The sequence below is a fragment of the Gobio gobio genome, assembly GCF_949357685.1.
Source record: "Gobio gobio genome assembly, chromosome: 23".
NCBI classification, from domain to species: domain Eukaryota; kingdom Metazoa; phylum Chordata; class Actinopteri; order Cypriniformes; family Gobionidae; genus Gobio; species Gobio gobio.
In genome coordinates this window covers 28,367,110-28,380,489 of record NC_137119.1, presented here as the reverse complement: position 1 = coordinate 28,380,489, position 13,380 = coordinate 28,367,110, and the positions used below count along the sequence as shown (strand labels likewise).

At 37.5% G+C, this 13,380-nt stretch overlaps 2 protein-coding genes across 3 annotated transcripts in view; one reads left to right on the top strand and one right to left on the bottom strand.

Annotated features, from left to right (window-relative positions):
- Window positions 1-2,587: 2,587 nt before the first annotated feature.
- Window positions 2,588-4,313, top strand: lyz (lysozyme). The gene is made up of 4 exons (XM_079806087.1): window positions 2,588-2,767; window positions 3,101-3,256; window positions 3,838-3,913; window positions 4,091-4,313. The coding sequence occupies exons 1-4, from the start codon at window positions 2,632-2,634 to the stop codon at window positions 4,158-4,160; spliced, it is 438 nt and encodes a 145-aa protein (XP_079662213.1). The 5' UTR covers window positions 2,588-2,631; the 3' UTR covers window positions 4,161-4,313.
- Window positions 4,314-5,659: 1,346 nt separating this feature from the next.
- Window positions 5,660-13,380, bottom strand: part of chodl (chondrolectin) — a 26,086-nt gene continuing 18,365 nt past the window's right edge. For both annotated transcript variants that reach the window (XM_079806105.1, XM_079806106.1), the window contains exons 7-8: window positions 13,057-13,153; window positions 5,660-6,826 (exon numbers count right to left, since the gene is read on the bottom strand). In XM_079806105.1, the coding sequence (XP_079662231.1) occupies window positions 6,742-6,826; window positions 13,057-13,153 (182 nt within the window). In that variant the 3' untranslated portion in view covers window positions 5,660-6,741. The remainder of the gene's footprint in view (window positions 6,827-13,056; window positions 13,154-13,380) is intronic.

The window sequence follows — 13,380 nt, the reverse complement described above, 5'->3', positions numbered from 1 at the left end:
GGTTTCCCCTGTATTGAGTATTTCATCTTATTATGTCTACTGCTGTCTTAATCTAAATAGTTTCCAGTTCCACTGCATCACATTTACATTTAATCATTTGGCAGACGCTTTTATCCAAAGCGACTTACAAATGAGGAGAACAACAGAAGCAATCAAGCCAACAATATGCAAGTGCTGTGACTAGTCCCAGTTACTCTAGCACAGTACATGTAGCAATAGATATACACTCACCTAAAGGATTATTAGGAACACCATACTAATACTGTGTTTGACCTCCTTTCGCCTTCAGAACTGCCTTAATTCTACGTGGCATTGATTCAACAAGGTGCTGAAAGCATTCTTTAGAAATGTTGGCCCATATTGATAGGATAGCATCTTGCAGTTGATGGAGATTTGTGGGATGCACATCCAGGGCACGAAGCTCCCGTTCCACCACATCCCAAAGATGCTCTATTGGGTTGAGATCTGGTGACTGTGGGGGCCATTTTAGTACAGTGAACTCATTGTCATGTTCAAGAAACCAATTTGAAATGAGTCGAGCTTTGTGACATGGTGCATTATCCTGCTGGAAGTAGCCATCAGAGGATGGGTACATGCCTGGTGGTCATAAAGGGATGGACATGGTCAGAAACAATGCTCAGGTAGCCCGTGGCATTTAAACGATGCCCAATTGGCACTAAGGGGCCTAAAGTGTGCCAAGAAAACATCCCACACACCATTACACCACCACCACCAGCCTGCACAGTGGTAACAAGGCATGATGGATCCATGTTCTCATTCTGTATAAGCCAAATTCTGACTCTACCATCTGAATGTCTCAACAGAAACCGAGACTCATCAGACCAGGCAACATTTTTCCAGTCTTCAACTGTCCAATTTTGGTGAGCTCGTGCAAATTGTAGCCTCTTTTTCCTATTTGTAGTAGAGATGAGTGGTACCCGGTGGGGTCTTCTGCTGTTGTAGCCCATCCGCCTCAAGGTTGTGCGTGTTGTGGCTTCACAAATGCTTTGCTGCATACCTCGGTTGTAACGAGTGGTTATTTCAGTCAAAGTTGCTCTTCTATCAGCTTGAATCAGTCGGCCCATTCTCCTCTGACCTCTAGCATCAACAAGGCATTTTCGTCCACAGGACTGCCACATACTGGATGTTTTTCCCTTTTCACACCATTCTTTGTAAACCCTAGAAATGGTTGTGCGTGAAAATCCCAGTAACTGAGCAGATTGAGAAATACTCAGACCGGCCCGTCTGGCACCAACAACCATGCCACGCTCAAAATTGCTTAAATCACCTTTCTTTCCCATTCTGACATTCAGTTTGGAGTTCAGGAGATTGTCTTGACCAGGACCACACCCCTAAATGCATTGAAGCAACTGCCATGCGATTGGTTGATTAGATAATTGCATTAATGAGAAATTGAACAGGTGTTCCTAATAATCCTTTAGGTGAGTATATAGATTAGTAAGTGTTAGGCCGGCGACACACTGCAAGCGTGGCGTTTCTGTTGCGTGGCGGCTGCGTGGCGTTTTCTGTGTCTTTGCACACCAGAAGCGTGTCTGACGCGGCGCTGCTGCTGCTAGGTGACGTAGTTTAAGGCCTATACTTCATGTTAAACATAAAATATATAAATAAATATTTATATAAATATATAGCCTACTGATACAGCAAAGACAACGTCGGCACTCTGCAGTATTGACGGCCAAATAGGCTACAAAATATTTTGTTCTGTATTGACAGGTGCAATATTTGAAAATCTATAATATATATTTTTAAGAATTACAATTATATCTGCATTTATGTCAACCTAGAGACTTTCAAACGTCAAAATGTCACTTATTAATATGCATTCGTGTTAAAATGACATATAAAAATATTTTCCTATTCTATTTTGCCTGGAAACGCTTCCAATACGCTTGCGTGTCGCGTGAAAAATGGGCGTCGGTTCTATTTCTAGCATGCACACGTTTTCCGCGCGGCTCGGGCGTCTCACGCAGGCAGTGTGCACGCTCTAACCTGTTAACATGAGAGCCAAAATAAAAACGGACACGCCACCCAGCTGAGACGCTCACGCCACGCTTGCAGTGTGTAGCCAGCCTTAGTGTTAATGGGTCAAGTGTTGACGAAAAAGATGCATCTTTAGCCATTTCATGAAAATCAGCTCGGGTTGAGTTAGGCAGGTCATTCCACCAGCTTGGGAAAGTCAAGGTAAAGGTTATTTTGTGCCTCTATGGCACCACAAGGCACCGTTCACTTGCAGAACGCAAGCTTCTGGAGGGCACATAGGTCTGAAGTAGTGAGTTTAGGTATAAGGTTGCAGACTCAGAGCCTGTGGTTGTTCTGTGGCAAACATCAGTGCCTTGAATTTGATGCGAGCAGCAATTGGCATCCAGTGCAATTTTATGAGGAGAGATTAAAGAAAAAAGTCATTTTTGGTTCTAGAAGTAAAAATAGAACCTCCAAAAGTCAGTTATTGCCTCAGCAGCAACTGCACACTACATGCACTTGTGAAAAATTGGTTGCGACACACCGCTCCTTTCACCTATAAATAATCCCACTCAACAGCTTCCACCCTCCATCTGAACTCCTCTTCAGATAGCAGATTTTGACAGTGAATTTGTGAGCAGCATTGCAGATATGAGGGTGGCTATTGCGGTCTTGTGTCTTATGTGGCTGTCCTCCTGTGAGAGCCGCACGCTGGGGCGTTGTGAAGTTGTCCGTATCTTCAAGGAAGAGGGACTTGATGGCTTTGAGGGATTCTCTATTGGCAATTGTGGGTACTTGTTTCTTATTTGCATTATCGCTGACCTGCAATGTTTGGCACCTCTGATTGCATTAGATGTTTACTGAGGATTTTCAGCTATTGAAAAACCTGCTATAGTATTTTGTATTACTTTAGTGTGTGTATATATATATATATATATATATATATATATATATATATATATATATATATATATATATATATATATATATATATATATATATATATATATATATATATATATATATATATATATATATATATATATATATATATATATATATATATATATTGTTTTACTTCATAATATATTGAATTACTTTGGTTACTTGATTTCAACAGATGTGTGCACAGCCTACTGGGAAAGCCGATTTAAGACCCACAGAGTGCGTACGGCTGATACCGGGAAAGACTATGGAATCTTCCAGATAAACAGTTTCAAATGGTGTGATGATGGCACTCCGGGTGGAAAGAACCAGTGCAACATTCCCTGTACAGGTACTTTTATTTTCTTTAAATGGATTCCATAATACCTAAAACATATTGAATACAATCAGAAGTAGATTACTTATAATTTTGTAAAACATACAGTAGGGTCTGGAAGTTTAAATAGGGAATTAAAAATTGTAATTTTAACTTTAGAATTTATTTGGGGGAAAAGAAAAGATGTTCTTCTTGTATTAAATATTGTTAATCTTTAAATATAGCTTGAGGTTTTAAGGGACGGTCACATTTACTGTTTTTCAACGATGAAATCCAGTCTTTTCAATAGGAATTTCGAGAGAAGTCACATGGGATTTCTCGCTTTGACCAACACAAAGCTGTTTGGTTTGAAAGTGACTTCTGCGTGAGCTGTGCTTTATAAATCACTACACTATTGATGAGATTTTGCAGGCAAAGATTGTCCTTTATCAATAGTGTAGTGATGCATAAAGCACTGCTTACTAAAAGATCATTTCCAAACATAGCAGCTTTAAATTAGTGAAGTTTAATAAACTTGCATTCATTTTGACACCAATGTATCCATGTTTTAAATCTTTGCTATAACATTTTGCATATAAATGTTCCCCATCTGCTAGATTTGCTTAAGGATGAACTGAAACCTTCAGTTGACTGTGCAAAGCTCATTGTGAAAGCCGAAGGACTGAAAGCATGGCAAGTATTCATTGCAAACATCCTTGGGCACAACTGACAGAGCTTATTTGTCACATTTGCTTGTTCCTTTAGAAATTTGGCCTCAAGCTCTGCCTATCATTGCATCATATAAGTGCATTGATCTGTCCTGCATGTGTGTTTTTGACATAATGGTTATGTTGATCTTTGTGTTTGCAGGGACACCTGGGAAAGTTACTGTAATGGCCGTAAGATGGAACGCTGGGTGAAAGGTTGCGAAAAGCACTAATAGGCTTTGATTGCCTGCGGGATCTTTAATTACCTTTAATGATTGTGCTAATGCAGTTTAAACTCTTGGTTGATGTGACTTTCAAAACTAAAAGACATTGTCATCGTTAACATTTGTATCTTGAGATGTATATTAAAGCATCTTCCCAAATTGAAAAGTTGTGCTTGTGGTGCTTTTCCATCTCACTTTTGGCTGAAGCTGATGCAGCAGAAAATTGTGACCGATGGCTTTGTTTGATAGTAGTGGTGGGCTTTTATTTAAATTGCTTTTATTAAAAATTGAATAATCTGTCACTGAAGACCCATATTGATTGACCAGTACTGCATATTGAACATGTCCCTCTTAATGTCTATGCTGACGTCACGCATCCAATTTCAGGTGAATTAAATAAAACCATATGAACTGTGGACACATCCATACAATCAATGAAATCCATCCATCACAAACATGTAAAACCCCACCTGAGTGCAATTGCACGCTCTGATCATCATTGCCAAACCCCATTGATTTAGTGTTTGTCATTACTGATTAGTGTTAGTAATGTCTTCGACATTTAGATTTCAAGCTTGCAGGATGCACTGTAAAAAAATGGGTTTACAAAGACCAAGAGTATGTTACTAGAAAATACTATTCCAGTGATTGTATCAAAATAATACACCAAATTTTTCTCAGTGGGATGAGGCCGAACCTCCGCATTTCCATCATAAACGAACCAATATTCCAGTTCTAATAGAGCGATGTGAAGAGCTGTTTGGATCTTGGTCGTGTGGAGAATGAGATGCTTGTGTTTTGGATCTCTAATAGGCTAAAATCACCCCCCTCTCCAGATGGGAAAGGGTTTGTTTCTTTAATTCTACCCTGTGCCTCCAGAGTAGTGATTACAGTCATATCTATAATTACCAGATCCTGAGTGTGTGACGTGAGTTCTCCTGTCGAAGCATAGGACTGATTAGTTTAATTGGCTCCGTAATTAGCAGTGTGCTTTAAAGTCTATGCTGTCACTAATTGCAGACCAGGGTAAATCGCATTCAAATACCACATCTTTTCGGTGTTAATGCGGTCCAGTTCATTTGTCTTATGTCTGGCTCTAACTCTGCCTGCCAGCTGGACCCCCTGAAAGCTTTCTGATCTCCGTGTCTATTTAAATTCATGGCCACGACTGTGTTTCTCTAAAACAAATACAAATGGTGCAATTGCCAGTAGTAATCTGTACATATTCAGCTTTGATCTGTGTATCAAAAACTTTTTTTTGAGTGTTTGAGGAGGAGAGATAAGGAGGATGTGAATTCTTTTCATGCGATTTACAAGATATTGCTGTTCATATTTAATATCTGCTAATCACATTAAGAGTTGTTTATCGATAAGAACCTATACAGTTTTTGTAATCTGTGATAAATCACAAAACATAATACAGATTTCGAGTAACTCCGATGAAAAGACTGGTATTTCTACAAACAAATGGCATCATTTTAGAGACATAAAAACATACTAAAACATCTGCACAATTAAATATTTTTTAATCCGTTTGTACACGTCCAATTCCGGTCTCAAAAATATACAAAAGTATTAACAGGACATTTTAAATCCAAACACACAATAGTACCCACACTCACAGAAACACATCTTCCTGTACAACCAGACGTCTAACTGACTAACTTCGATATCTGATACAATATCACTATGATGCAAACCAGTTTAATACTTTTTAGCGTTAATATTTTCTATATGCGGTATTGTAAAAGGTGATGATACAATATTCACATGCAAAAAAACTGCATATGCAACAGTGGCAGCTTAATAATTGATCATACAAAAAAATATGTACATTTCTGATGAATTCATCTTTGTTTTTTTTTATAACACTGTCCTATAAGCTTCAGCGCAAAACAGTCACTATTTAAGCCAGTCGTTCCAGTAATTGAAGGAATGATTGTGTGTTTTAAAATAAATCTTTTGCTATAAATGATCGGTTGTATGCAGGTAATTATACATGATATTTTGGCGTCATAAGCAATGCATAAGAAATCATTAAATAGGCGCCTCATTTCTTGAATGAGACACAAAGTACTCCAATTCTTCAAAGGCCTTTTGAAGCAGGCTTTTTATGCTCTTTAAGTGATTAATTTCTTTACCGTGTCACTCGCTTCAGTTTGTGTGACACTATTCAATGTTAGAAGGAACTCTTAATTCCTCTTTTTATGTGGTTCCCACTTGTACTTGCTTTAATTACAGTAATTTAATTGCTCACTTTGTTTGGAGCCAATTAGTATTCACCCTCCCTAAGCAGCCCTCAGGTCAGACTATCTGACATGAAACATGAAATGGAGAAGGAGATCATGGGAGTGAACAGGAAACTCAGAATCACAGATTTGATTGGTTGTGAGCGGCCGAGGAGCAGCTCTAAGCACAACATTTGTACAGAAATGCGACACGGGTGTAATTGCTCTTCTGGTGCTGCACATTTTATCTTCTTTTATTAAATCACACGCTAAACTAACAACCGGACGAGCGTGTTGCTGACCAAGCAACATAGATGACAAAGACAGAAACCGGAAGCTGCTTGAATCGTGGAGATGGTTCTTTAAACCTCCATGCCACTGTCTACCTTTGGCGTCTTGGAGATCCAGAGAGTTGATTGGTTAACGCTTGTTTTGGTCCGTGGTTTACTGTTAAGGAAATATAAAATTATGTATGCAATTGTACAGTATTTATATACTGTATAACATGTTTGGGTCATTGACAAATAAAGCTTTTCAAAACTGAAGTAATGCATATTTTTGAGTCATGAGCAATGTGTTTTAACAAGTTTCATTTGTTAAATAACATTTCAAAATGTTTAAATACATTTTTGACATTTTTTTGTCAGGCGGTACAACCAAATAGTTGTATGTATATATATATATATTGTAGTTGTACCACCTGACACGGAAAGTGTACCAACCCACCCATACAACAGTTTTGACCAGTATTTGAGAGAGATCTACAAACAAGGATCATGGGGTTATTCCAGAAAGCAAGGTTAATTTACCGTCACATATACCTTGAACCATAGATATTCATAATAAAGGCTAGATGTCTCCTCCGCGCTGCTGGCCAATGGAGGTCGACGTCCGTGCCTGGCGGCCATCTTGTCACAGTCAGCTCGCTCACTCGTAACATTGTGTTTTAATGGTGTGTGTACTTTTTAAATAACCACAACTTGCTCAATTTTCTACCGATTTTCAAACTGTTTGGTTTGTTATAAACGTTAGAGATGTAGTTATGACACTGCATACTTATGAATAATTATTCATAATTTGTTCAAGCATCCAGAATTATAGCCACGTTAATAACGTTTGTAAGAAACCAAACCATTTGTAAATCCGTCAAGATTTCAGCGAGATAAGAGTATTTGTGTTCGTGCAGATCACTCACCTTACATAAGGTACCACAGAGCCCACCAGAAAGCTTGCCTGTGACAAGATGGCCGCCGGTGATGACGTTAGAGACTCTGCCGTAAGACATCTAGCCTTTATTATGTATATCTATGCCTTGAACTCCCGGTTGATTAACCCAAACCTTGCTTACTCGAGGTATGCTGGTTCCAAAAATGCATCCGTGAGTAAGTTCAGACAACTCAGAGTATGTTCACGGTTAACACACAAGACATTCTCAACAGAGTGATGAAACGATGAGTCACCATGGAAACAGACGCTAAGAAAAAGCTCGCCATTCTACTTCCTCCTTCTTCTGTTTAATGGCGATTTACATAACCTATTTAGTACACATCGCCACCTATTTGGTGATTGTGCAATCATTTTTTCAATCTTTCCGTTTAATAAGTCATCTTTATTCACTGAGAATAAGGATTATATTGTTCGTTTGATGCTAATTAATTGAAAGCAGATCCATGTGTGAGATGACAAATAAATAATAAATATATTTGAATTGAATTAACATTTAAACATTACCTTGTTTTAATAGTGCTCTAGAATATACAATATTGTATATTATATAACTGTAACTATATAACACATTTAGTTATATTATTAGTTATATTATATAACTATATTAATTATATAACACGCAATTGAATACCTCTTAAGCAAACTAAGTCTGGAACATGGTTCAGAGAGTGAATTGCCATGGCTACTTACATACCCTGAAAGTTATCTCCGTCTTTGGAACCGAAAGTTGAGGTTATCCTCTTAGTTGCTATTAAAGGGATAGTTCACCCAAAAATGAAAATCCTGTCATCATTTACTCACCCTCAAGTTGTTCCAAACAGTGCTTGAAGTGGAAAAAATAAAGTGCCGGTACTCACCAGAGGGGGCGGGGCTTTGTTGGGGGCGTGGTTATGGGGGGATTGTTTAGTCAATAATTCAAGAAGGTCCGTATTTTAAAGCTCTTTCTAACTTGTTCTCAGCCTTAGAACTAACATATAGTTCTTGTAATTTTTTAACTATATCATGTTACAATAAGGGTTTATTTACAAAGCAAGACCATTGACAGCACCTCATTAGGCTACCATGCAGGCCAATGTTCACTTTTGTCTTTCTTTTTTCTAATCAAATAGCAACACAGTTAGAAACTATAGCTGGGTCATTCCTGGTATGCGGTAACATTTTGGCTTCATAAATGTTGGGGGAAAAAGTACATGATTTTCATGTTTTTAGCATTCTACCAAAATGGTGACATGTTTAACTAGTCGGAATACATATTGGTCAAGCTCAGGGACTAAAAAAATAATAATTCTGGGTAGATTCATTGTTCAGACACGGGCCGTGAAGGTGTTCCCCCCTGTTAGGGACATACATATTTATCACAAAATGTTAATAATGTAAATGTTAAACAATAACAAGTTTTTCTTGGATAGTATATGTCCCTTATATCATCATGGTATTTTTTTTAATTATTGAAACAATAACAAAACTATTATTGATTAATAGAATGTCTTGATTATTAAGAACAGGTACTTGTTGTACCCATTTTTGCCAACAGGATGGTAAATAATAAAAAAAATGTGTTAAAATACATATATTGTATTATGCTGTTAATGATCCTCACCTCCCAAAATAAAACATAAGTATGCAAAACATTTAACGTTGCTGTCAAATTATTATTTAAAAATGACTCGCCTAACAGGGTGGAAGACCATAACAGAGGATGAGTTTTCCGTCATTGTCCTGCATGAATTGCCATCAGTAATGTGTGGCACTGCACCTATATAACATGGTTTTATATATAATATTTATATATGCATATATGTGTGTACACTCTAAAAAAAAAAAGGTTCTATATTGCACCAAAAATGGTTCTTGGCTCGTAATCATAGGGGAACCTTTTTTAGTGCTATATAGCACCAATTTTGGTGCTTCAGTGGTTCTTCAGCGGTTCTTCAGAGGTTCTTCAGCGGTTCTTCAGAGGTTCTTCACCGGTTCTTTGACTAAGGTGCTATATAGCACCTCTGAAGAACCGCTGAAGAACCACTGAAGCACCAAAATTGGTGCTATATAGCACTAAAAAAGGTTCCCCTATGATTACGAGCCTTTTTTTTTAGAGTGTATAGAATTTGCAATATACACTAAATACGATTTATTCTATTAGAATTTCCACCCTGTTAGGTTTATAGATCTAACAGGGCGGAATCAACAGGGTGGAAAAATAAGTTAGCCGTAGCTCTTTGAGGGATCAACGTTTAGCTAGCTAACCTCCTACAGATAAACTGAACTTTTATAACTATGTCAGATATGTTTTAACATTTTTTTGACCGGACAAACATTCTTCATAACAGAGCCTAACAGGGTGGAACTTTAAGAGTGTGACAAGCAGGATAACATTTAAAAAAAAAACGAAAAAGGTAGAGGTGAGAGTTGAAGCTTACTTAATTTTGTACGGTTGAATTCCAGCAGGAAAAACTAATTATGTGATTTCCTGAAAATTGTCTCAATGAAATTGTGGTCTTTTTTGGAAGTCGAGAAATACATAGGTGGAAGATGACTTCAGGGACACAGTAAATTAAGACAATTGTAAAAAAAATAACTATAGTTTCACGTGATTTATATGTATAACTAGAGAGTTTAGCCTATTGTATAACATAATCTAAAAATATTTTGAGATTTTTATCATTTCATGGTTTATAGTTCTTGTGGAAGTTGATTACTTTGCACTGAGGATATGATAAAATTGAATGCATATATCAATAAAAAGGTGTGTAAAATACAAAATAGTATTTTTAATACCTATTATATCTGTTTAAGTGATAAAGAAGACCTACATTTATAATTTAAGCCATTTCTTATGTGACTCATTTTATAGAAAATATGAGTAAGTAAATCATAAAGACAGAAGAGTCACTGTATAACAGGAACGACCCAGCTACAACATGCGGCTGTTGTCATCGGTAGAAGTGGTGTCACTCTCGTCCTCGTCACCAGTTGCGACCGAGGCACAAGTGCTTTGTAGGCTATTTTAACCATAGATTGTAAACGAGCAGCTGTGGTTGCGCGTTTCACACACCCTCTCCGGACCACTTTGAGTTGTTGACACTGACAGGGGCAAAAGCGACGCATGCGCTTTTCACTTGTAAAACTCAAGGGTGTATAGGTAATGTAGTCTCTGCTCGCAAATGAGCGTACCGGTACGCTAAAAGCACGTTCTGGGCGCACGGAGAGGTGGCGGTACGCTCAAGAGCTATATTTGGAAGTGGCGGTACTGAGTACCGGCCCACTTAAAGCATTGGTTCCAAACCTGTATGAGTTTCTTTGTTCTGCTGAACATAAAAGAAGATATTTTCAATGGTTGCTCTCTCTGCTTTGTTACAAACATTCTTCAAAATATCTTCTTTTGTGTTCAGCAGAACAAAGAAACTAATAAAGGTTTGGAACAACTTGAGGGTGAGTAAATGATGACAGGATTTTCATTTTTGGGTGAACTATCCCTTTAAACATACCCAGGTATGGTACATAACACCCCCCAGATGTGGTCCTCTGGATGAAGCATTATCATTTTCACTATTACCTTCTCAATTCATAATAAAAGAGCCATGTTTGCAGTTGTGCCACCCTGATATTTGAGAAATTACAAATTACTGGACAAAAGTTGTGCAATTATCTCAACAGCTTTAAGACTACTGATATTTATACATTTTGTTTATATGAAAGGTTTCAAACCTAAAATGATGCAATAGTATTTCATTTTTCTTGTATTTGTTTATTAAGACACCATTTAAAATGGGTTTCATAGTCTGTTCATTTGTTCAGCCAGTTGCACCACCTGACATTTGGGGTGTTTAATATAACAAAACAATAAAATAATATGTATTATTTAAATGTACTAAAAATAATAAAATAGAATAGAATAAATGTATTGAATAGAAAAAGTGATATTTGTTATGAATTTATCAAATTACTTTAAAAGGAAATAATGCACTTGGACAATTTTAAATATGCACATTATGTCAAGTACACTGCCTGAAAATTATTTGCAAAAATGTTACTTATAAAAGTATAAATATTCCCTCATCATGTAGTCTCTCTAATGTATTTCCAAACCTGTATGACTTTCTTCTGTGGAACACTATAGACAATATATAAAAAAAGTTTTTTTAAATATTTGAAAAAAAAAAAAAAATTCCCCCCATACAATCCAATCCAATAGTGTCCATATATACAATTCCACTGACTTTTATTGCATAGATAAAACCCGTTGAACCATTCTTCACAATATCTCCTTTTGTGTTGCACAGAAGAAATGCATGCAGTTATGGAATGCTATGAGGGTAAGAAAACAATGAAAGAACTTTCCGTTTTTTAATTAAATATCTATGCAAGACATTAATAAAGCCATAATCTGTTAATATGTACTGTTATACTGCAATCTGTTAATATAAGCACAGAAGTAAATATGGATGGCTTTTGTGTGCATTGTGAAACAGTCCAATTTCCCCACTTAAATCTCCCCCGTTTTGTTATTTTCATAATTTGTTGCTGAGTTTTACTGGCAAAGTTTTATGGCACAATGCACGGAAGACATTTAAAGGTATACGCAATGAGCAGACCGAAGCAAAGCAGCTGTTATGCGACTCCTCCTGGTTTTATGCTCCAAGATGGTTTTTAATCACGAGAACAAGTGGCAAGCATCGTAAAACAGAGAAGCATCATCTTCTAAGGAGTTAAGACGTTTATCCAAAAGCTTTGAACTCGCTCCAGGAAGCCTTTTACTGAATAGAGCGCACTCAGTCATTGCCAGTGATTAAATGCATTGTCTGAGGATCCCCCGTCTGCTCCAGTGATCGGAAATATGTTAAAAAGACATCACTCTGTGGGAGCGTCAGCGTATAAACATCATAAATTACACAAATAAGCCACTATGTAATGTCTTGCCAAGCATGGGCCGAGGGTTAAAGGGAGATGAACTGTTTTTCATGCTCTTAGTTGAGGGGTGGGAGCGGAGGACAGGAAAGGCTTGCTTCAGCAGTTCTGCAGAGCCATTCCCTGCCGATTTGGATATTGATGGGAATAGAAGTCGAGTGTGACTCTGTCTCCAATGCAGTGTGATGTAATGCGGCAGGAAAACCCCTCCCCTTTCAAATATGCCAAATGCATGCTATAATGAGTATGTTGATGATGATTAGTACGGGCTAAGCTGTTGTGCCGGGCACAGTTATAAACAGAAGAATCTAATTAATCACAGTAAAAACTCTGGGTTAGCGAGAGAAACGGAGGATGGTGTCAGATTTTGGCTAGTGAGCAGAAAACCTGATTAATCAAGATGCAAAGGCTGTTATTGTCAAAAGATGCTGGTGAGATACTGACTTCCTGATGTGTCGCAGTGTTTGGATGATACTGTGCATAATAGGACAGCGCATTAGCATTAGTCTGACAGCGTTTACAGTGATTTGATCTTAATGGCTCACCTCTTGCTCAACATCTGGAAACAGCACGTCCCTGAAGCCACCAGGATCAGCAAGAGAAGAGGGATGGTAGGTATAATCACGTAGATTAGCAGCATACCTGGGAATGCAAAAAACACACTTTGACTTCTATTCACATACAGGCTTTTTTTTGTTGTTGTTGTTGTTGAAGGAATATTCTGGGTTCAGTACAAGTGAGCCTTGATGAACAGCACTTGTAGCTTAATGTTGATTAGTTTTATTATTATTTATACGTATCCCTCTTTTTCAAGAGTAATGGTGAGGCACTTACTGTGGAAGTAAATGGGTCCAATTTTTAGAAGATTT

Excerpts from the sequence above, each read along its gene's own strand:
- lyz (XM_079806087.1), top strand. The coding sequence starts at position 2,632 with ATGAGGGTGGCTATTGCGGTCTTGTGTCTTATGTGGCTGTCCTCCTGT. Across the intron at positions 2,768-3,100 it reads GGGATTCTCTATTGGCAATT|ATGTGTGCACAGCCTACTGG; the intron begins GTGGGTACTTGT and ends TGATTTCAACAG. Across the intron at positions 3,257-3,837 it reads GTGCAACATTCCCTGTACAG|ATTTGCTTAAGGATGAACTG; the intron begins GTACTTTTATTT and ends CCCATCTGCTAG.